Source organism: Triturus cristatus, chromosome 11, assembly GCF_964204655.1.
Source record: "Triturus cristatus chromosome 11, aTriCri1.1, whole genome shotgun sequence".
Classification (NCBI taxonomy): Eukaryota; Metazoa; Chordata; class Amphibia; order Caudata; family Salamandridae; genus Triturus; species Triturus cristatus.
In genome coordinates, this window is record NC_140594.1 from 366,109,866 (window position 1) to 366,135,084 (window position 25,219).

General features: G+C 42.7%; 1 protein-coding gene across 2 annotated transcripts in view; it reads left to right on the forward strand.

The window, feature by feature from the left end:
* The window catches only part of SLC7A4 (solute carrier family 7 member 4), a 258,319-nt gene that overhangs the window by 90,042 nt on the left and 143,058 nt on the right, over positions 1–25,219 (forward strand). For both annotated transcript variants that reach the window (XM_085634012.1, XM_085634013.1), the window contains exon 3: positions 22,772–23,460. In XM_085634012.1, coding sequence (XP_085490138.1) covers positions 22,772–23,460 — 689 coding nt within the window. The remainder of the gene's footprint in view (positions 1–22,771; positions 23,461–25,219) is intronic.

The window sequence follows — 25,219 nt, forward strand, 5'->3', positions numbered from 1 at the left end:
AAATAACCAAATCCTAATTCCATCGCATCTGTGACCAGATTATAGTCATGGTAAGGCTTAATTTTTCAGATCAATCTTTTTCCCTCTCCTCAGTTCCCACTTTACTGTTCCCCCCCATCCAACTATTCCCCAAAGGAGGTGCTGCAAAGTCCCATTTTTTGTTGCAAGTCCAACTTCCTCCCACCTCCTCTATTTGATGTCCAATGTCCTAGACCCATTAATGTTCTTCTTATTAAACGTTTCTTCCCTTCTCCCTGTTAATCTAATCCAGTCTCTCGAGCTGTTTGTGGAAGCGTGGAAGTTGCTGCAATTGTAAGCGGTAGAAGCAGTCCTATCAAAAAAGTGGAACATAGCCCATTACCCAAGTTTCTTTGGAACTGCCAAGCATAATAAGGGTTTGAGTGACATCATTGACCTTCCAAAATTTCAGTCCATTCCTCCTTAACAGGTGCTTCAAGAAGGTTACTCTTATTTGATTGGCTGTGTTCCAAGGGTGTGGACGCCTATTTTCACACTGCTGTTTCTGGGATTTTTTAATGGGATTCATACGTACCTTGAATTGGAAAGACTAGCTGTGAAGGGTACTAGACCGCTCTACTGGGTCTTTGATATATTGTTTGAGTGGTGATGGAAAATCAGTGTCAGCTGAAATCTGCAAACCAGTCCCAGTACGCTCTGTTCCAAGAATGCCTGTAGGCTAAATCGTGCACATGATTCATTGCAGCTACAACTATATAGCATATTTTTTACGGGCGCAAAATGTGTGTCTCCACTCAAATGGTGTGTTTATGTTTATTATTTTCATTGTTCTAGTTTCCCTTGATAAACGGTCATTATGACCAAAAATGCATTGGAAGTTGTACAGCTTTAAATACTGCAATGGTCTGAAGACACTTATTATCTGATCGTCTGATGGAATGCAACAAACTATGAATTATTTATGAAACTAAGAGTACATAAAATACAATAGATGTTTGCTAAGTAAGCATTAAAGACTTGTTTTTGATCCTTGGATGAACTTCAGTTTCATTTTGTTCGGATAAATTTAGCCTACAGGAGTTCCTGGGACAGTGCTTCCTGGGACTGGTTGGCAGATTTCTGCTATCAGCGATTTTCAAGTTCTAGTGAGTGTTCATTGGACAGAGAGCACACCAGGATGTCAAATCGTACACTTCTAAAAATGTTGTTTACAATGATTCCTACTATTGAGTGCGTTTGTTGGAATTACCATTGATTGCTGTTTGATTGGTGGCTCACAATCAATGTGGCCAAGCTTTCACTAAATCTGGTTAAGCATCTCTTCTTTGTCGGAGTCCGCTTGAACTCTAAATTAGATATTCATTGTTCCATATCAAGAGAGGGACTGACTCCTAGTCTGGTATGGTCACAATTCTGAAGTTTTACCCTTAGAAGGGCATGGTTTCAGGAACCTCAGTTTTCTGGCTTTCTTTGTCTAGGTGTTCTCCCTTGCCTTTTTTGGGAGATGCAAAAGCTGACTACACTTTGTTTCACATTGATTACCAGCAGTCTTATTTTGACATAGGAAGTTATTCTTTGATGGGATCAAGAAGGAAGAAGGTCACCCTGTTTTGTGGGTTGTAGTGACTCCCTCTAGATTCAAACGTCTTTATTGCCACTGATATTTATAGGACGACAATGAAGGAGATGATTGGGTAATCTGAAAGATAATGACCTTGTGTCTCCTTGATATGCATATATGTGATCGTACCTGCTGCCGGCCCTCCTCAAATGCGAAGGCCTGGAAAATAGCTCCAGATGTGATAACATCTGAATCTGGGGCCTGGGAGAGTGAGTAGAGGGACAGGACCTGGAGGCATTCATTATGGGCATGTATTCAAACCTTCTAGGAGACAACTACACCAAGGTGCGTCTGGAAAGGGTCCACAGGGTCCGCATCAGATGAATTGGGAAGGAAACATTCTCACCAATCTGCATTCCTTCAAGAATAAGGATTTGATCCTGCAGGCGGCCTGAAAGCGAGACCCAGTGGCATTTCAGGGTACTACATATTCTCTTTTCCATGATATTGCCCAGGTCATTCTGGCCAGATGTTTCCACCTAAAACCAGTCACCCATCAGCTGCATAAAGGGCATGTTAAATATCTCTGGACTTATCCTTTTGGCATAGCCTTTGAGTATAAGAATAAACAGCACCATTTCACCGACCTGGAGAGGGCCACATACAGGCCCTAATCAGCCTGGATGTGGCGGAGACAACCCAGGGAGATGCAAGTGAGATGGGATACTCCACTACCGAGCGCGTACGCAACAAGCCTGGAGGACAGTGCTAGACACAATGAACAGGGAGATGCACTGGCATGTAAAACATGACTTATTGATCTCCATAGCTTCTTATCTTATGAGCCTTAATGAGGAGTCCCGGTGGGAGGACTTTTGATGGATAGAGCTCCAGTCATGGCACTTTGAACTGTCCTAGTACAGATTCCTTAATCCCGCTGCTCGATAGACCAGAGGAACTGGCCAAACTAGACATGATTGGGGGCATGCTCACTTGGGAAGCACTTGAAAGCAACCGATCGGAGAACAGGGCATCGATACTCAAGATAGACTACGATACCCTGCAGAGTATACTTGCGGATATGGACCAATGCTCCCAGTCAAGAAGTGGTTTAAGATAAGTTTTATTTGCCTTGAGGAGACTAGGCTCCCATGCTTTTGTTGTTTATTTTTGTTGTTTTTGTAGTGCATGTCCAGATTCACAGGAAGGTGGGGGGCGGGGGGAGAGGAGGAGAATGGGAATGAGAGTGATGATAGTGGGATGGCAGACAAAGACTGATATTCGATGGTCCAAACTTTCAGCGAGGTACTCATACCTACAGTTCTTATGGCTGTTAACTACAGTTCCTTGAATATTAAAGGCCTTAATTCCCCGGCTAAATGGTGCAAATTTTGGAAATATGTACTCGACCGATTTTTTTTGAGGTAATTGCACTACAGTAAACCCACCTCAAATGTAGTGAAGATTATAGATTGAAGTTCAAATCATACCCACTGATATACAAATTGTAGGCAGGTACCGAACACAATGGGTTAGCCCTGCTATTTCATTCATCCTTGAAATTGCAAATTACAGATGTTAAGGCTGCCAAGGAAGGTAAAATGCTCATGGTTAAATGCTTCCTCCGAGGATGTAACTGTACAATAAAAAAAGGAGACAGGTGGACATCCACCCGTATACCGGATGCACAGCACTGAACAATAATTATTAATATCAATTTACACAGTTAAATAAGCTAAAAAAACACAAAATCCAACAGCTCTTGTGCTAAATAAACACTGTTTATGTTCATTCAAGATTGTGAGAGACTCTTCAAGAAACAATGACATTAATAGGTGAATTTATCACACTTGTCAATTAAATTTGTCAGCATAAACAAGAACATAGCTATTGACCAATAATGTAAAAGACAAGTACATCAGCAAAGAACATGAAAAATTATCGTTATTGCAAATCCTGCCCAATGCATTTCGGGATTATCAAAAATCCCTTCTTCAGGGGCATCTGTGGAAAATGAAGAGAAAACAACTGCTTATGTTGATGCCTTATGTACAAATAGACAAAATATAAATACTAAAGATGCAACGTAAAAAACCAAAGTGGTAAAATTATGCTTGTACGTATGTAACTCAGACAATTGTCTTAACTAAATGAGAAAAATAATGAGAAATCTGTGCACAAAGATCCTCTGAACTGAACCAATATGTAAAGGACAGACAGAAAAAATAATAACAGAAGACATGCTGGAGATCATGCCAATAATCCCAAACCGAAACGTGGGTGTGAAGGCAGAAAAGAATACTTCTAAGTGCTAATGATGTAGCACTTACTTGTATGCCAAATACTTCAATGATATTGCTGATGAGTAAATTGTCGAGCAATACCAATCAGAACCTGATGAAACGACTGTGATTCTTCAAATGTTAGGAGAGGCGCTAGTTATTAAATGACTGATATAATGTGAACAGAAACGACACTGTGCGTTTAATATACTCACAGTAAATTGCGCCCTCGAGACCTTCAAGTGCAACTGTACCTAACGTCTTCAAAAAAGCTGCCAAAACAAACAAAAACTTAGTACAACCCAAAAAAAGACAATTCTAATACCTTTGATAGAAGCAAACACGCACCATTGAAATTCCTGAGTGTACGACGCTGATCACTTCTGTGTGATTTAGATCCCACTCTGAGATTATGAACAGACTGTAACGTGTGGGCACTTGACCAGTGTTATGCATAAAACGCACAACCTACAAAGAACAGAAACAAACACCATGCTTTTTACTGGTGTGTTAATAAACCTATATACTAGCATTACCCCCAACCTAATTAGGTACGTAGGACATGAAATCCTGCTTACCGCTACAACATCAGAAAATGATGAATGTTCAGAGTGCAAGCACCGTCTCTGGGAAAATGTTTTGCCAAAGAGCTAAACAGGCAACTAGAGTCGCTTATGAATGTTGCCGACTGCGTGTGACGTCTGAAAGCAGAGCTCGCCAGAGAAAGGACTAAACCAACGCTAAAGTGTGGGCGCCATCTTGAGTGCGAACCATTGTTAAAGTCCGGAAATTAAAGTTTAAAGTTAAACCTATGAATAAAACTGTAGTTGGAAACTGCCATATAACACTCAGTGAAAAAATAAATATAATGCTAACGATGCCAACGCATCTAAATGCAGCGTAAACAAAATGAACGCAATAAGCTGCTGCTCCATAAATGCCAGTATTGTAATACACGTATATTGCGTTCCGAACCGGGAACAAATACAACTCTCACTGCTGAACAATCTGACGGAAGACGTACACAACCATCCAATTAGATATTACTCTAGTGAATGAACTGCTTGTGTTATTGAGCTGAGATTAAAACTCAATCTCTAGAAATGATCAAAGGAAAATAGTGAGCAGTGACTTGTGAATATGTGAAAAGTATGGACTGCTAATGAAAGCAGGACCTATAAACTAGAAAGTAAGTGGAAAGAAATTATATAAATAAGAATGGTGAAAAATAAATAGTGAAAAACAAAAACAATGAAAAATAATAATAAATAGGTAAAATATTGTTTTATTATTTTGAATGTTACTTAATTGTCTGAGAACAGACATACTCAAAATCTAAGTAAAAATTACAGAAAACATTGTAATTCAAGTTTATCATTAAGTCCTGCTGGCAATAATGTATGGAGATATTTGTTCCACCACACCTCTCTCTGGGCTAGTACCTTAGTAGTATCCGTTCCGGGTTGGGTTGAGATTGTCTCTAGTATCATGAATTTAAGCTGAGCGATGGAATGCTGATGTTGTAACCAATGTGTCACAAGATGGGACTTGAAACTTTTTGTGCGAATGGAGCTTTTGTGTTCTGAGATTCTGATCTTCAATTTGCGAGAGGTTTTGCCAACGTACAGTAATGTGCATGGACATTTATTAGTGTAAATTACGTTACTGCGTTACTGGTATTGCAATCCCCATTATATTTAAGTGGAATAGTTTTCCCTGAATGGGGATGGTTGGTTGTGTTACCTAATATTACATTATGGCAATTAACACAATTGAAACATTTGCGTATACCAGTGAATTGTTGTTTCACTGTGTGAGTTTGTTTCAGTAAATCCTTAATATTTTTACTGCGTGTATACGCAAACAGTGGCGGCTGAGCAAATACACCATTAAAGTCAGGTTCATGTTGTAAAAGTTCCCACCTAGATTTGATAATCTTTTTGATATTCACCGAGTTAGTGGAGTATTTGGACACAAAAACGTGACGATTTGACTGGTCTTCAATTGAGGAGAAAGTAATTCTGTACGTTCTTTATTTCTTGTTTTTTTCCAGTGCTGATTCCAACACTTGTTCCGGATACTCACGCTCCCTAAATTTGTCACACTGCTCAGTCAAAGCTGTATTTAACTCTAATTGATCCGATACTATCCTTTTAATCCGTAATAACTGAGAGTATGGCAAATTCCGCAACAAAGATGGTGAGTGGAAACTGGAATACAACAATAGGTTGTTTCTTTCAGTTGGTTTGGAATACACTGAGGTCACTAAAGAATGATCAATTTTAGTTTTAATACATCCAGAAATGGCAATGCCTTATCGCTAATATTGTGTGTAAACTAGATGTGAGCATTTTTAGCATTCAACTCCTTGATACATGTTTCAAGTAATGGTTGTGAATTTTTCCAAATAAGAAAAATATCGTCAATGAATCTGACATAGAATGCCAGATTTGTGCTCCACTGATTATCAGTGAAAATTTAATCCTGTTCAAACTTGGACATGAACGTGTTGGCGTAGACCGGAGCACCAGAAAAACCCATGGACGTACCGCATATTTGTAGATAAAATTCATTTTGCCACTGAAAGTAGCTGTACTGCAAACACAATGTCAATAGTTCTAAGATAAACACTTTGTTGACTCCTATTTCTGGTAACTGCAACAGGGCCCATTCACATGCCTCTATACCTTCTTTCAACGGTATAGATGTATATAGTGATGTGACATCTATGGTGCAAAGTAACCATGAGGAAGAAAATTGATCTTTTATATTGTTCAGACAATTTAAAAAATGAGTAGTGTCCTTGACATAACTCCTCCACGTCTGGACACATTTCTAGAGAAAATGATCTATGAATTGACCTAATGGAGTGAAGATGGAATCACAGCCTGACACTATTGGCCTGAAAGGAGGGTCCTGCAAAATTTTATGAACCTTTGGCAGCATATATAATTTAGGTCTTCTGGAATGGGACGCCACTAAGAAGTTGCGAATCTTGGAAGTAATCCATGCCATTTCTTCAGCATGTTCCAAAATCTGTTGAAGTGTAACTGTTATCATGGATGTTGGATCCTGTTCTAATTTAATGTATGTAAATTTAATGGGGATTGCAATACCAGTAACATAATTTACACTATTAAATGTCCATGCAGATTACTGTACGTTGGAAAAACCTTTTGCAAATTGAAGATCAGAATCTCAGAACACAAAAGCTCCATTCGCACAAAAAGTTTCAAGTCCCATCTTGTGACACATTGGTTACAACATCAGCATTCCATCGCTCAGCTTAAATTCATGATACTAGAGACAATCTCAACCCAACCCGGAATGGATACTACTAAGGTACTAGCCCGGAGAGAGGTGTGGTGGACCAAATATCTCCATACGTTATTGCCAGCAGGACTTAATGATAAAATTGAATTACAATGTTTTCTGTAATTTTTACTTAGATTGTGAGTATGTCTGTTCTCAGACAATTAAGTAACATTCAAAATAATAAAACAATATTTTACCTATTTATTATTATTTGTCATTGTTTTTGTTTTTCACTATTTATTTTTCACCATTCTTATGTATATAATTTCTTTTCACTTACTTTCTAGTTTATAGGTCCTGCTTTCATTAGCAGTCCATACTTTTCACATATTCACAAGTCACTGCTCACTATTTTCCTTTGATCATTTCTAGAGATTGAGCTTTAATCTCAGCTCAATAACACAAGCAGTTCATTCACTAGAGTAATATTTAATTGGATGGTTGTGTACGTCTTCCGTCAGATTGTTCAGCAGTGAGAGTTGTATTTGTTCCCGGTTCAGAACGCAATATACGTGTATTACAATACTGGCATTTATGGAGCAGCAGCTCATTGCGTTCATTTTGTTTACGCTGCATTTAGATGCGTTGGCATCGTTAGCATTATATTTATTTTTTCACTGAGTGTTATATGGCAGTTTCCAACTACAGTTTTATTCATAGGTTTAACTTTAAACTTTATTTCCGGACTTTAACAATGGTTCGCACTCAAGATGGCGCCCACACTTCAGCGTTGGTTTAGTTCTTTATCTGGGGAGGTCATGTTTTCGGACGTCACACGCAGTCGGCAACATTCATAAGCGACTCAAGTTGCCTGTTTAGCTCTTTGGCAAAACATTTTCCCAGAGACAATGCTTGCACTCGGAACATTCATCATTTTCTGATGTTCTAGCGGTAAGCAGGATTTCATGTCCTACGTACCTAATTAGGTTGGGGGTAATGATAGCATATAGGTTTATTAACACACCAGTAAAAAGCATGGTGTTTGTTTCTGTTCTTTGTAGGTTGTGCGTTTTATGCATAACACTGGTTAAGTGCCCACACGTTACAGTCTGTTCATAATCTCAGAGTGGGATCTAAATCACACAGAAGTGATCAGCGTCCTACACTCAGGTATTTCAATGGTGCGTGTTTGCTTCTATTGAAGGTATTAGAATTGTCTTTTTTTGGGTTGTACTAAATTTTTGTTTGTTTTGGCAGCTTTTTTGAAGACGTTAGGTACAGTTGCACTTGAAGGTCTCATGGGCGCAATTCACTGTGAGTATATTAAACGCACAGTGTCGTTTCTGTTCACATTATATCAGTCACTTAATAACTAGCGCCTCTCCTAACATTTGCAGAATCACAGTCGTTTCATCAGGTTCTGATTGGTATTGCTCGACAATTTACTCATCAGTAATATCATTGAAGTATTTGGCATACAAGTAAGTGCTACATCATTAGCACTTAGAAGTATTCTTTTCTGCTTTCACACCCAACGTTTCGGTTTGGGATTTTTGGCATGATCTGTCCAGCATGTCTTCTGTTATTATTTTTTCTGTCTGTCCTTTACATATTGGTTCAGTTCAGAGGATCTTTGTGCACAGATTTCTCATTATTTTTCTCATTTAGTTAAGACAATTGTCTGAGTTACATACGTACGAGCATGATTTTACCACTTTGGTTTTGTACGTTGCATCTTGAGTATTTATATTTTGTCTATTTGTCTATAAGGCATCAACATAAGCAGTTGTTTTCTCTTCATTTTCCATAGATGCCCCTGAAGAAGGGATTTTTGATAATCCCGAAATGCATTGGGCAGGATTTGCAATAATGATAATTTTTCATGTTCTTTGCTGATGTACTTGTGTTTTACATTATTGGTCAATAGCTATGTTCTTGTTTATGCTGACAAATTTAATTGATAAGTGTGATAAATTCACCTATTAATGTCATTGTTTCTTGAAGATTCTTTCACAATCTTGAATGAAAATAAACAGTGTTTATTTAGCACAAGAGCTGTTGGATTTTGGGTTTTTTGAGCTTATTTAACTGTGTAAATTGATATTAATAATTATTGTTCATCGCTGTGCATCCGGTATACGGGTGGATGTCCACCTGTCTCCTTTTTTTGTAATATAGGGTTGGCAGCCTCTGACTCTGTTTGCACGCCATATTTTGTTTAAAATAGTTTCACTTTACAGTATTGTCTCAAGATTTGATGCTTTTTTATCAAATGTGTGAGTGCGCTGACTAGTCTTAGACTGTAATTGTACAATAGCCACGATTTGCGCCCCAAACTCGAACCAGGCGGATTTGCTCCTCTGCTTTCTGTCCCAATTTGGTGAATTTGCAGAAGCGGATGTGTTAGTTCTGGGCGACTTCAATCTCATCTGGGACCCTAGCCTAGACAGCACCCACCCCCAAAAGACACACATGGGCCTCTTTACACAGTCTACCAAACAGGAGCTGAAACAACTTGACATCTTAGACGCCTGACAAACACTACACCCCACTACATGAGATTACTCTCATCGTACGTATTCTAGGTTCGATCACATCTTTGTCAACCAAGCCCTGCAGCATGCCATTAAGGCTGCTAACATCCACCCCATAACGATCACCGATCATGCCCTGGTCAAGGGTACCCTAGACTGGCCTGCCCCGAAGGCTTCCTTCCGTAGATGGTTTTTCCCAAACCCTCACACACGCGATCGCCTCTTCAGAGATTACATTCGTAAAACAATTAGGGACTACTTCCAGACGAACGATCCCCGAGACACAAACCACTCCATGACCTGGGACTCCTTTAAGGCTGTACTGAGGGTAAGTGTATTTTCCTTTTGTCCACTCTTACACGAGAGAGTAGTCAGGAGCAGCTGGAATTGGAGAGCAAGTTCTAGCAGGTCGAGCTGGCCCATAATGACAACCCCACTCACCCCCATCAACGAAAAGTGACAGCGTTGCGGAGTAAACTTAACATCATATTCACTAATAGAGCGTAACTTACCCTACTGCTCCTCAGACAAACCAAATACGATCGGGAGAACAAGGTGGGCATTCATTTAGCCCAACTGCTTCGGACTAGACAGGAAAGAGACTATATAGGTCAGATTCAGGGGGTGGATGGGAAATTGGCCCATACGGAAGAGGGGAAGGCAAGTGCCTTCGGAACCTTCTATAAAACTTTACATGACAGGCATATGCATATTTAGCAGAACAGGATCTACCTAAAATCTCACACGCCCAACATAAACTACTGGAAGCACCCATTAGTGCAGAAGAAGTCCAAAAGGCGGTAGTCTCCCTTAAGTTACATAAATCCCATGGACCTGATGGGTTTATCACTCAGTTTTATAGGACCTTCAGATCCTACCTTGTCCCACACCTGACATCCCTTTTCAACTATTTTGCTGAGACCCATACTGTGACTCCTTAGATGGGGGAGGCCCTCATATCTGTCATTCCAAAACCTGGGAAAGACCCTAGCAAGTGTTCGTCTTACCGGCCGATAGCACTGCTTAAACTTGATGCGAAGCTGTACACCAAAATATTAGCTAATCGGTTGGAGGATGTCATGCCTGATTTCATCCATCCAGACCAGTCTAGCTTCATTAAAGGATGACAGACAGATGACAATCTGAGACGAGTGCTCCACCTAGTGGAGAAAGCAACAAACAGTAAGATACCTGCAGTGCTAGTGGCACTAGATGCTGAGAAGGCATTTGACTGGGTGGACTGGACCTTTCTCTTCTATACACTCCTTCAGTTTAGTTCTAGGGACAAATTTATTACAATGATTCGGGCCATCTACACTCACCCCCACTCTAGAGCCTTAGTTAATGGGATTGCTTCTGAGTACTTCCCATTAGAACATGGCACAAGACAGGGGTGCCCCCTTTTCCCTCTTTTATTTGCTTTGAGCATCGCGCCCATTGCAGCCAGAATATGGGCCTCCCCCTTCATCCAGGGACTACCTTTCGGGTTAGTTAACCATAAGATCTCCTTGTTCGCCAATGACATCCTTTTGACTCTTACTTCCCCCCAAGCGTTCTTGACAGCCCTACATGCCGAACTGGTATTTGACCCAGTAGCAGGCTTCAAGGTTAATCTTAATAAATCCTTTTTACTTAATCAGATGTCCCAGCCAAAGAAATGGAGGAGGTAGCTTTCTCCACCCCCTTTCAATGGGTCAAGAAGGAAATCACGTATCTCGACCTAAGGTGGTAGACCTTTATAATGCTAATAATCTCCCACTCTTACAATAATTACAGCAAGACTTCCAAGAAATAGACCCCGCTTTATTTGACTTGGCTAGACTGTATTAATGCTATAAAGATGACAGTACTACAAAAACAATTATACCTCTTTAACCCCTTGCGTGCTTATGACGAAACCACGCCGTCATAAGTCACGGGCGGCGTGTGCTCATGATGGCATGGTTCCATCATGCGGCTGCCACTCTGGCATTAATTCCCCGCCTGTGCGGGCAAATTAATGAGCGGGCGGGGTCATGACGGAAACTCGCCGTCATGAGCACACGCCGCCCGTGACTCATGACAGCGTGGTTCCGTCACGAGCACCGCAGCGCCGCGCTCACCCCCTAGCCCCCCGCGCCGCGGCGAAATTCACACCACGGCGAAGGGGTTAAAGGTCTTCCAATTGACGTCGATCGCCCTTCTTTTCTACTGTCCGTTCCATGCTTACTGACTTCATCTTGAAGAACCGTAAAGCCTGAAGACCACATATAGTTTTGACTTTTCCTATACAGGCAGGGTTGATTGGCCCTTCATAATTTTCCCCCTTTACTCTTAAGCGGCTCAATTACTAGTAATAACAGAATTGTCGTTGAGGGAATCTGACAAACACTGGCTATGCACGGGCAGGGCGATAACCGGAAGAATGATTGGGAATGTCCTGTGGAAACCTAAACCAAATCACCCAGTCAATGCTTATTTGAGCACCCTGACTACAAACACACCGAAGACCTGATTGTTGGGTAACTAACCTACATGGTCTTACAACCTTTCCCTCACCTTACATACCTATCCACTAGAACAAGGTTTTACTGCCAGAATTATCACCAGGGCCCTTCGTCCTGTGGCGGGAGGGAGGGCTGGCTTACCATCTCCGACCTCTTTCATGGGTGGGAAATTCTCATGCTCGACAACTGCCATTGTGAGTTTAATCTACCAGCCACAGAGCTGTATCATTACTCCCAACTAAAACACTGGGCAGTGCAACCTGATATTTGGCAAGCAGCAACAAGGCATCAGCTCCCTATAGAGAAATTTGTGCACCGCACAGGGTGTACCGGAGTTGTGTTTCTTTTCTCTACTCACTCCTAGCATCCACAGCAGACAACACTGTCCATTGACACTGGGCTCTCTGGGACCAAATCCTAGGGACGTGTGCTACTTTGGAACAGTGGTGGAAGCTCTGGAGCAACATCCCCAGATTCAGTCAATCAATGGGTCTTAGAGATGCACAGTATAAAATACTAGTGATTGGTTCTTACACCCCGTTAAACCTTATAAAATATACCCAGAGACATCGGATAGATGGAGAGGCTGTGAACATTTGGGGGACTTCTGCCACATTTGGTGGGACTGCCCCACGATTCGACTCTATTCGACTGATATTTTGTCAAAGATGAGAGAGATCTTGGCTGCCCTCTGCTCCACATGCCTGAGTTTGTACTCCTGAGCTTGCGGTACACATCCATTTAAACATAAAACTGTGGGAGATCATTCCATTGTGTGGCTGGGCCAGGCTTCAGCTAAAATGGCATTGGCTTCTGCTTGGAAGAGACCCACAGCCCCTTCACTGCCGCAGTAACACACTCACCTCTGGCAGGGCCTCACCATGGAACCGATATGGAACGCACGCCCACACTTGCTGGCATGATGCATCATTAGGGTTGCTCTGCACCAGCAACTGCTAGAGCAGTGATACTCAAAGTACGGCCCGGGGGCCGCTTGCGGCCCTCTTGACCTTTAAATGCGGCCCCCTTGGTGAAGAGCAGCACAAGCTGCTGTTTAGTTGCTAACACTAATATTCTGATTTTTTTATTTTAAAGAAATGGGCAAGCATTAACCTGCAAATAAATGCTTTCCCATTTAATTTACTTGTTTTTGAACCTCCTTACACAATCCCTGACCCACCAGACCCCCTGTCTGAGCATCTGTGCGGCCCTTGGTCACACCACAAATCGCACTTTGTGGCCCCTGGGCAAATGTTTGTGAGTACCCATATGCTAGAGGCTCGTGAGGGGGGGGGGTGGGTGTGTGTGCGTGTGTTTGTGTGCGCCATGTATGTGCGTGTGTTGTTATTTGCTGCACCTGGAGGACAACCTCGCACATGATTACACAACTAAATATTGACCCTTAGAATATCGTGGTACAACAATATTTAGGACAGAATATTAAGGGTCAAAATATTGAAAGGTGAGTGCATACGGGCATATGTAATAGATTTACTATTTCTAACTTCACGTCCATGTACCAGGAAGATATTTGTGGAGTTGGGTATAAAAAATCTGGATTTGCTTACCTGTCGATATTATCTTTTTTTTCTATATTTTATCCTCCATATTGTGTTCTATTGATATTCTGGGGCCGATATCCAAAGAGCACAGTCTCACACACATGCACCATTTGTTAACTTTCTGCCCCATATTTCCTTTTGAGGTTGTATGCAGGGAAGCCCTGTGAGCTATTCGGCATGCATTGCGCAAACACTTCGCTATATGTGGGAGTTCCTCGGGTTAAGCTCTGCTCGATTACTCATTTCTAAAAATAAAATCTGGCTTGCTTAGTGATTAAATGGCTTCCACCCAACTGTAAAATTCACCAAGATTTCCAATATTCCCAGGAGCGTTGAAGGAGATGGAATGCTGATGTACCCTCAAATGCAGGCTGTACATCATAGTGATTGCTCCTCTGCTACTTCCTCACCCATCTTCCTCCAGGAGAGCTTGCTCACCATCTAACTCTCCCTGGACCATTTATATAGAGAAAAAAATACTATGTTTTTGGAAGCTGGTATGCCTATAAGGCAAAAAAACCAGTGTGAGCACAGGGACCAAGGCCACATTCAAATGTGGACGTCTTTGCTGTGATCATTCCCGCCCAAAAGCCTGGTCATGCCATGAGTCTGGCAGAAAGGAAGACCAAGAAGTTTTAACTTGACTAATTTCTTTAGGGTTGTTTTCAAAGCATATGTTTAAATAAATCTGTGCCAATGTGTTTTTCAACCTGCCGCACTAGCAGGAAGAATGTTTCTCCTTCAGAAACCCTTCACATTTGCATGTATTGCGAGGCTGGGTGGGGGCCAATGGCATCAGAAGACTAGGAGAGGGAGCATGACTATTGAAGGATTCATGCTAGAGGGTATTTAATTATTTTCACAGCAAACAGATTAGTCTTTTTTAAAGTTCAATCTGAGGTTGTTAACCCACGGTATCTTCTCATTTTGATGGTAAGCACAACAAGAACGCAAGGAGTAAAATAAGGGCTTGCCTGCATTCACATGACCTTCTTGGATGCTTGCTGGCTAGTTGCAGGAAATAATGACATGCTAAGAGCAACCTTGTTCTCCCTTTATTTTTGCACTGAAATTCTTAGGTTGTGTAATAAGCTTTATTGGGGAATTCCAACCCGCATAACAAATAATACAAAATAGAGGGCTTTATTTAAACACATTCCCCTTGGCACAATGCCTTATATTCTATTCATAGATATGTTAGTAAAATTAGTTGTGTGGTTTTATTTTATTTTTTTACCTTCTCTTTGCCCTTAATTTAACCATCTCCTACTCGAATGTGTACAATTGTAAGTTCTGTGGGTGTTGGCTAAGGCTGTTTCACAGGTATAAAGTGTAAACCTGCAACCAGTAACAAAAGCAAAGAACAAATGGTGGGGTTGATTTACCAAAGCTGGTGTGGGTCATATCTCCCTCAAAACACAGCTGTGTCTTTTCTTTATTGGAACCAAACTGAAGCCACACTAATTCATGTTGCAGCTCTGCTCAAGCAGAGTTAAATACCTAGTGCCACTACATCCTTCTTCCCCTCTCAGGCCACTCTTCTAAAATGAGACTTAATAAACATTTAAAGGCTTATTTAGTCCAAGGAAGACTGGACTCAATTCTGCCAGGTGAGTGGAGTGATTAGAGATCTTGCATCCATGGTGGAGTTCTCTGTGCCTTCAGAGGAGCTTTTACCATGGCAGATCCTCTGAAGACACTGAGACTTTGCTGTATGGGTGCCATTTTAGTGTGCCTACACAATAAAGTTTGATGTTTTTTTCAGAAACAAACTCTCAAAGCAGGAGATTGTTTTTGAAAAACAAATATATATGATTCGCTGCGAGAAAGCTTGCAGTGAGTGTGGGCTATTTATTTGTTTTTTCTGGCGGTCCCACATATAAAGTACTTCAGAACATCCACCCTAAATAAAGTAGATGTTCTGAGGTACTTTGAGAGATGGCCCAATGTCAGTGGTTCCATCGGTCAAAGGTTTCCACCGACTGTGCCAGTGAAAACACGACGGCTCGCCCAACTCCAAGTAGAGCGGGTGAACACGGTACACATTGTTTTAAAGCAATATGAGCACGATAATAAAATGTGAGAACGCCAGCTGCTATAGTGTCTGGAATCAGTGAGACAACACATATTCAACACTTGCTGCCTTACTAAGAATCTGAAATGAGAATCAAGATCCTCAATTATGCTCCCAAGTTAAAGGTTTGTGATTCCTACTGAGCTAGTTATTAAAAGGCCCCTCGAATGGTGCCAATGACTAGTCAACCGTGACAATAAACACACTCGTGGGTAATACAACTCAAGTGAGCTAAGTCATTCTAAATTATTCCTTCTCCAAATCTTTACTGTAAAGGTGCTTGATTCCAAGCTCTCAGTTTTCTGCATGCCCATGATTTAGTTTAAATATTCACTCTGAGATCGGTGTAGCAGTATCACCTCAATGTCTATGCATGATATCTGCAACATCGGTAGTGATGAAGGACCAACCCTGTCCACTTTTACTCTACTGTATTTAAAAACGTAATGCTAGGACTAACAGGATTTACAGTAACCAACATTGCAGGCTCCAAGTTGGAACACTTAGCATTTCCTTTTACAACGAATCTCTGGTTACACCTGTGCAAAGAATCTACTCCCCAATTTCCATTCCTATACTTAGGGCTTGATTTAGATTCTGGTGGATGGGTGATAAATATACCCTCAGAGGAAATATAAATCCCATAGGATATTATGGGATTTATATTACGGCAGCCGGGATTTCTACCACAGTTGCAACGGAGTAACCTGTCCACCGAAATTTAAATCGGCTCATTAGTCTGTCAACTTAGCAGAGACGAGTTCAACAATTTTTTATTGATTTTGTCAGAAAAAAGTATAAATTGTACAGTGCAAATGATCTCAGACAGCTTCATAGTAACATTTGCATACATACTTAACATTCAATACTTTGTAACATATAATAGCCCCCCCCTATTTTCACCAGATCTTTTTGTGTTTGTGTGGGAGTGCTCTTGCAGTGTAGATGGGCTCTTCTAGTTTTGCACACCAGTCCACTGCCCTATGCCACACCACCACAGTGGATGGGTTCTATGAGTTCCACATATGGGCTATGTCTCTTTTGGCAATCAGTGTCCCTAGGTCCACCAGAGAATGATCACTCCTGCTTCCCCCTAGGCCCTCCATTAGTCCAAGGAGAGCTATGCGGAAAGATAAGTCAATGGGGAGTTCCAACATTAAGGATACGGAGCAAAAAATAGAGAGCAAATAACTCTCAATAACTGGACAGGCTCAGACAACATGAAAGAAATTGGCTGCCTCTTCACCACAGCCAGAGCATTCAGATGATGACTGCTGGCCCGCTGTCCAATGCCTCAGTGGTGTCTGACACGTGGTATGTAGAAAGTTCAATTGAATCAGGCAGAACCTGGAGAAAATTGCCAGTTCTCTTGGCGCTATGAGAACTTCCCTCTTTTCACTCTCCTCCAAAAGGCCTCTTTGTGATTCCCAGCGATCTGTCAAAGGGCCAAATAGGTCAGGTGAATTAATGACTAGGAGAGGAGATGCACCCTGCCCCAGTGGACCCTTAAGAGTTAGGCATCCAGAGGGCTGAACTCGGGTGCCTCTCCAATAGATGCTGGGTGGGAAAACAGGGCAAGGTGAAGTTGCAAGAACTTGTAGATTTGGGATAGATGAAGGCTGAAGTCTGTCTGCAGGCCTTGAAAGGACCACATATGTGCCCCCTGCCCTATGTCCCCTAATCTGTTAACGCCTATTAGATACCAAAAGACGATGACAGAGTGCACACCTTTCTTCCATATTTCATGAAGCGTTCATGTTTACTAAATTTCGCATGCTGGCCCGGAATCGTGGACTGCCCTGCCACGTAATTATGAAATCACTGAAACCAATGGGGCGGGTTAACGCCCCACTCCGGACGCACAGCGTTAGATGCATAACAAAGATGCCGAAAGTTAATCAAGTTCATCATTGTTGTTTATTTCCATATTACTCATTCCATGTATGACGATAATCATGGTTTATTCAGTCACATGTTGGACGCACTATGTTCACATGAAATCCTTAATGCTGTAGACATGCCTTTACGAGCCTTATTCTATAGCATGGAATGCTACACAGATTCTCCTCGATTGAATCATATTAATCACCCAATGCATTTCGTGCCTTTCATAGCACTTCGTCAGGGGTTCACTACAAATTTAAAACATGACTGTTAGGTTACATCTCGAGATTAATTTATATTTATCAGTTTAAATAACCAGTACACACCTTGTCGACAGTGCATGCTTGTGACTAAAGATCACCCCGTAATTAACGTTTTTACCCGCTGAATTCATGATAATAAAATACACTAGTTAAACACCCCGTTCTTCATTTACCAAAGGTTATCCACAAGTCGCAAAGACACTCTTAACTTAATTTCCTTAACAGTGTACAACATATAAAAACAGTGTTAAGACCATTATTTTGAAAAGAGCCACCCTCCCCAGTAGTAGTAGAGTGGTATGCAGCTCTCCAGGTCTCTCCACATCTGGTTGATCAGTGGCGTCACGTTAAGGGACCAGGTGAGTGCTGGGAGCAGAGAGGTATGTATGTCTAGATACAGGAAACTCAACCTGCAGACTGGCACTTGGGTCAGCCAGACCGTCTCCACAATAGCCCAGGTTAAGGGAACCAGCGGCAATTTCAACTAGGTAACAAGCAGGCCATAGGCCCGCACATAATATTCAAACATGTGAAGCTGTCTCGGCCACTTAGTCTCCGGGTCAGAAACAAAAAGCAACACATCCTTCTGCATATAAGTCAATATGCTCTTCTAGGCTGTCTCCCCACTGAAACCATAGAACCTGCACATCGTACTGCACCCATATCAGCAACAGCTCCAACGCGAAGGTGATGAGTACTGGAGTACCCTTGTCTCGTGCCACGCTCTATCAGAAAGCCCTGTGATAGGACCTCATTAACCCTTACTTATGCTGCAGGACCCGCGTATAATGCCCTTACATAAGAAACACAGTGGGGCCCTAAACCCAGGTGCCGCAGCGTGTCTCTCAGGAAGTCCCAGTCAATCACAGGAATCAAAAGCTTTTTCAAAGTCGATGAGGAGGAAACCACAAGGCCCTGTGATCTGATGTTGGTATGCCATGGCCGTATATACACTATAGATACAGTGGCGTGTATGTTGGAGCATTAAACATCAATGCTCAAAATGAATCCCCTTGTGTATGACTTTCAGGAGTCTTTTAGCCAGAATCTTCACAAATAATTTGAGTTCTCTATTAATGAAGAAAATTTGGACAATAGGACGCACTGCCTCAAGATGCTGCCGGGCTTTGAATATGTTACAGCAAACAAATGATGGACAGAATGCTGACAATGCAAACATTCTCCCCCACTCAAAAGATCTGGGTTAAATCCATTGTTCTTTTGCCCACTACGCCATCCCAGTTTGGACCCAGCCATATGCAAATCAGTCTTGACCCTGTGCCCCATGGGAACAGTCCGGACCGAAATGCCAGGCCAGGTCCTCCCTGGACCAGAAACAAGCATCCTGGGACCGGTTTCAGGGTATGTCACCCTTCTTCAGCCAGGCTAGCTTGAATCTAGTGGCACAGTGAGCAAGGGACCCACGTCTGGGCATACCCATCCCACTTAGGGCGAAAAGTGTTACAGCGAACAAATTATGGACGGAATGCTGACAATGCAAACATTCTCTCCCATTCCCGTGCTGTCCATGCCACTGGAATCAAGCTATCCTGGCTGAAGAGGGGTGAAGCCCCGAAACCGGTCCTAGGATGCTTTTTTCTAGTCCAGGGAGGACGTGGCTTGGCAGTTCGGGCTGGACTGTTCCCATGAGGCACAGGGTCAAGACTGATTTGCATATGGCTGGGTTCAAACTGGAATGGCATGGTGAGCAAAAAAACGATGGATTAAGGCCCAGATCTCTGTACTGGAGTGAATGTATGACATTGACAAATGAGCACTGTTGTAACCACATTCAGTTCTTCTGGGAAGTGGGACTTTGCTCTGGTTTCATTGTGCCAACAAGTCAGGAAGTAGTGACCTATGGAGGTTCTTTTCAATCAGTAACCCATTAGGACATGGTGGCTTGTCGGGGTTTATATCAGTGGGAGCCTTATCTATCTCCTCAAGAGTAATGGGTCATTCCTGGTCGGCCCTATCCGATGCCGGTAGTCTGGGCAGCCGCAAGTCCGCTATCAATGGTGTAAAAAACTTCTGTGAGGGCCTCACACGTTTTGTGTAGAAGGCTCAAAAATAATCTGGGGAAGTGAATGCAATCTCCTGGGCCTCAGTGGTCCTCCACCGCTCTGGGTCCATAATGCCCGGGATCACCCTCATGACTACCCTGTGTGTTGCCAGATCGCGTATAATTTGGGAAAATGATAATGTTGATGGATCGTAATCATGCTGTATCCTTCTTCCTTGCAGCACAAAGTATATTGTCTCTGTGCCTGTAGTTAAGTATTTTTGTGATCGTGGTGCGGAGGGATACAATTGGGGTAGGCTTTGCCGCAATGATGTGGGTGCCCCTGTTGAAGATAAAACCGTACAATAGTTGTCCTTCAGGGATCCGTGACGAGATCCATTGCTCCAGAAATTTCTCCGGAGACTCCCTCCAGAAAGCCTATAAATTGCAAGTTATTCTGTCGGGACCGATTTTCAGCATCTTCTGAGCGGTCCTCCCAAGTGTGGTATGCTGTGGTGAGATGGCCCATTGTTGCCTTGATGGCAGTGACTGAGTACCCCAGATGTGATATGCACCTTTCTGCTCCTGTCACTTTTTCAACAACGTTGCACATGTCCCGTCTAAGGACATCGCAATCCATCCCAACTTCTCCTATCTTAGTTTCCAGTGCTCTTCAGGAGGCTGCAGGATTTCTGAGGAATCCGGAGGCTCAAGTCTCAAGGCATAGGCGCTTAGAAGATTTGGTGGTGGTGGGTGGGCGGGGTGTGAATTTGTCTATATTTGTTAGTTGCTGGATCCAAGGGGGGGGGGGCACACCCCATGATTCTTCACCTTGGCTTCTCTGCTTATGTCATGAGTGGGTACTCAGGGGCCATAACAGTTTGGTGCCCCGACCCGCTTGCACAAAGACTCGTCCACAGTCTTGGCAGAAAAAGCAGTTGTACTTCCCCTGCGGACACCACAGAGCCATTGCAGCATGGGAGCATGTCTCCTTTAGTCGGCCAAACTCCCCAGCACAGAGGGGAATGGGCAGCATTATGCAGCAGCTCCCAGGGGTCAAAACCCCAGGATCCAGATAGGCCCAACTGCCCACAAGGGCCAGGACTGGCCCAGGGTGTGACCCCCAGCCACGTTAGTCTGGTCACTCCTCCACCTTACAGGGCTGCCCAGTGCCATACGCCCACCTTGCTTTCAGGGAGCTCCCAGCAATCCAGGCCCTGAGCAGTATGCCAGTCCACAGAGCGTTATCAGTCACACTGCCGGCAAGATGAGGGCCACGACCTGCTTGCACAAGGATCTGCCCGCAGTCTTGGCAGCCAGTGCAGTCGAACCCTCTGTGCGGACTCCTTGAGCAGTTGTGGTATAGACTCACAGGAATGAGGTAGACTATTGTAAACCTTTTCAGGTGCCATATTCAACAGGGTACATGAAGCACCGGGCATTCACAATATTTCCACTGATCTCCAGTCATATATAGGGAACCTCTTATTGTTTTGTCTCTTGAGAATCTAGGGCCAGATGTATCAAAGGGTTTAACCATTTTGTGTCTATGGGAAAATGTGTTGATACATATGGCCCCTAGTGTTTATCAGCTTGATAGATGGCCTTTAGGAACATAGAAACCGAAGTTTATATGGATTCAGAATCCACCTTCTTGGTTTTTGATACGTTGCTCAGAGATTACATACCCTCTCCTTTCATCTTTCATCAAGTGTACAAAGAGAAGCCTGAAGGTGCTGCAGGTAACCGGTGTAAAGACCCTGGATTGACTCAACAGTGACTCAGCAGACTTGGAAACAATTAAAGTACTCAGCGTTCTGTACTCCGTTCCATGAAAAAAACATGGATATCTCAAATGCTGCCAAAAATGGCGATAGAGACCATTAACGTATGTTCTATTTAATGTGGTATTGGTTCATACAAACGTAACCAAGCCTTTATTACTTCAACATTTTTATAAATTGTCCAGGACTGAAGCATAGTTGGCTGCCAAAACCTGTGATGAAGAAGCATTTGTTTCATGCATGTCTATGATATATTATGGTTGTTAATCAGGAGACAGCATGTAAAAGCATTAAAGTTGGAAGGCTGTAGCGACTTTTGACAGGTTGCCATGAGATCTGAAGCATTCAGAATCGCCCCATTACTCTTTATCTTGTTTTATCATTTTTAAATTGGCTTGATTTTAACAAGATACAGTTGGAAATCTGTAAGAAGAATTCAACAAGTACATGTGTGGATGGAGCAGTGAACCTGATGCGTGTGTGGACACAATGTTCTAGTACATTACCATGAGCAGCACTGTAAAATACCCACTGCTTTAGATAAGACAAGCATGTAAATAGCCCAATACCAGTTCTGATTCTCCCATCTGCATAGTTGTCTTCACTGCTATTACTACACTCCCCGGCCGCCTCGTACACTATATTTTCACTTTACCCCTGAAACCAGATTTCACTTGTGTCCTTGCTGTTCTTTATATAAGATTGCCTGTGACTGTAGGCTCTTCCTCTATGATATCACACTTCTGGCTGTGGCTATAACTTAGGCTCTCCGTATCCTCATATTGTGCCATGTTCAGCGTACGGCTTTGTTCTGTGTGTTGTAGTCCTCCATCTTGCCTTTTAGTATAGCGAGCATGGGCTGCCTCCTAGCACCCTGTGATGTTATACTAGGACCTGTATACTTGATGTTCATCCTGTGTTATTTCAGATGTTGTTGCATAGAATATCAGGGGGTTTTTTGTCACTGAAAATGCCGATATACCTTGATATTTTACTGTCACGTGTGGTTTATCCCACACATTTAGGAGTTTCCTCTTCCTAGGTGCAGTGTCTTACACGCTATCAGCTTGTAACTTATTAACCTTTTCTTCTTTTTATCTCCTAGCTATGAATACAGTTCTGCTGAGCAACCTCTTTTCCCTTCCACGTATTGTCTATGCCATGGCAGAAGACGGCTTGTTTTTCAAGGTGTTCTCCAGAGTCAACCCTCACACCCAAGTCCCAGTGATCGGCATTGTAGTCTTCGGCATTCTCATGGCTTTGACTGCACTCGTTCTTGACCTGGAAGCCCTTGTTCAGTTCCTCTCAATCGGCACACTGCTGGCCTATACGTTTGTTGCGGCAAGTATCATTGTCTTGCGCTTCCAGCCGGAGAAGACTGACGTAGAACCTCCGGCCGAGCACCCACCAACCCCTCCACAAGTTGAAAGTGAGGGGCGTACTGAGATTGGAGGGGAGTTGAAGGAGTATGAATCCTTTTCGGATAAACTGCAGCTGGTGGAGATTGAGAAACGGGCTAAGCAACGCAGAGAGCCCGGACAGCTGAAGGTCGCTTTTGAGCCCTACCTCAAGTTCCTGAGCGATTTCTACCCAGGGGAAGTGGTGACCATCGCTGTGGTCACCATGATGGTCTCCGCTATCTGCATGTCCTCCATCTTGGTTTTTGGCGACACTTACCTGCACCTTCCAACATGGGCCTACAGCTTGCTGCTGGTCCTGTTTACCATTGGATTTCTCGTCAGTCTCTTTTTCATTTTTGTCCACGAACAGCAACAAAAAAGGAAAACGTTTCAGGTATGTTGTTTAGTTTTCTCTGATGGTGGCATTAGAGGTAGGGCAAAGGTAGCAAACGTCTTGGATTATAATATAAAAATCAAGCATTCTCTCTTGTGATTGTTTTCTCTGCTTTGTTAACAATGATCTCCACTTAACGCTCCTTGTTTGGAATATACAAAGCATGACTGAAAGCAGTAAATTGTCATGAAATTTGAGAATTGAGTCTTAAGATATAGAAATATTCCAGAATGAAAAGCCGCTTCTAACTAGGAAGCGTAAAATCCCTGGGCTTTTGGAAAATAAAATATGGGAAGCATCTGAGCAAGTGTTTTAAGGGCGGAAAGATATCTGATAATAAAATCCTGACCCTCTATGGTCTAGGAAACTGAAATTGTCTGTTGCATTGGTGGTGACAAGTTTAAACTGAGCACCCATTCTACTCGGTAATAATAATTCATATCCTTACATTTGCCTACCGTAGCAAAGTCTCAAGCAACATTTGCATTTACACTTTGGAGCCTTGCCCAAGCCAGGCAGCACTTTTACTAACCCTTTGCACACTTACCATCTTTATCCAGCCTCATTAGTGAATCCAGTCCCACCTATACCCAAGACTAGCAGTTGTGCTTTTGCTAACACCTTTACCCACTCACTGCATAACTCCTACTTACACCATTCAAATATTTGTGTTATTAATTGTTCTTTCGCTTACACCTCCCAGTCATAGCTAAGTAAGAAAATAGTTTTTTTTTACCCGTATTCCCTGTATGTACCCGAGTTTTGTACTTTTTTATCCTTACCAAACCCAGCACTGTTTCTAGCACACCTCCAACCCTTTTTGGGGGGGGGGGGAGGGAGTTTTATCTAGCGCTTTACATGAGCACCAGTTGTATTACAGATGGACACATTCACTTTTGGTTGGCATGGGGGATTAAGTGATGTGCCCAGAATCACAGGATATTGAGCGTCCCCGCTGAGGCTCAAACCCGGTTCCCCAGCTCCGAGGTCTACAACTATAGCCGTAAGGCCTTATCCTCACTTACGTGCTCCTTTATACTCTCACCCTCATCCAAGTTTTGGCCAATTTTACCTGAACGTCACAGCCTAACCCATTCTCAGTACAACTGTTTTAGATTTTTTTGAAGGTTTGCTTATTTTTAATATTAAGTGGGTTTTCAGTTGCCGAACGAAGAAGGGCCGTTGAAGATATTCCGGGTTCTATTCTCACCACTTTCCATCCACTATACTTGCGTGTTCATTTCAGCTTGCATGTCTAAGTATCATTTTGACTATGCTTGCGATCACATCTCTGCCATTGGTTGTATGTCGTTACAACGCATTCCGTTGCAACGCATGTCTTTACCACGCATGCGTTACAATGGAATGCTTTTTCAATGCATAATCTTTACCACGAATATTCCTTTACCACGCATACCTTTACAACGATTTTCGTTGTAAATTTATGCTTGGTAAGGGCATACTCTTGGTAAAGGTTATACCCCTCCCCTGTACCCTTACGTGACCCCCCAGCCCCCAATCCTTCTTATATTTACCCCTACACTTAACCCTCAATCCTTTTATATATTTTCTTTATAAAAAACTAAAATTCCCCTTACCTCTTCACATTGTCTCCTCTCCATCCTCCTTGGTGACGTTGTACGTCATAAAGAGGAAGCTGAAATTTCTTTCCGTTTCCTCTCAAACGACGCCGATTGCCTGCACTTCTCGACGTGACATCAGGTGAGTTTTTTTGGGGGGGGGGGGACCCCCCAGGCCC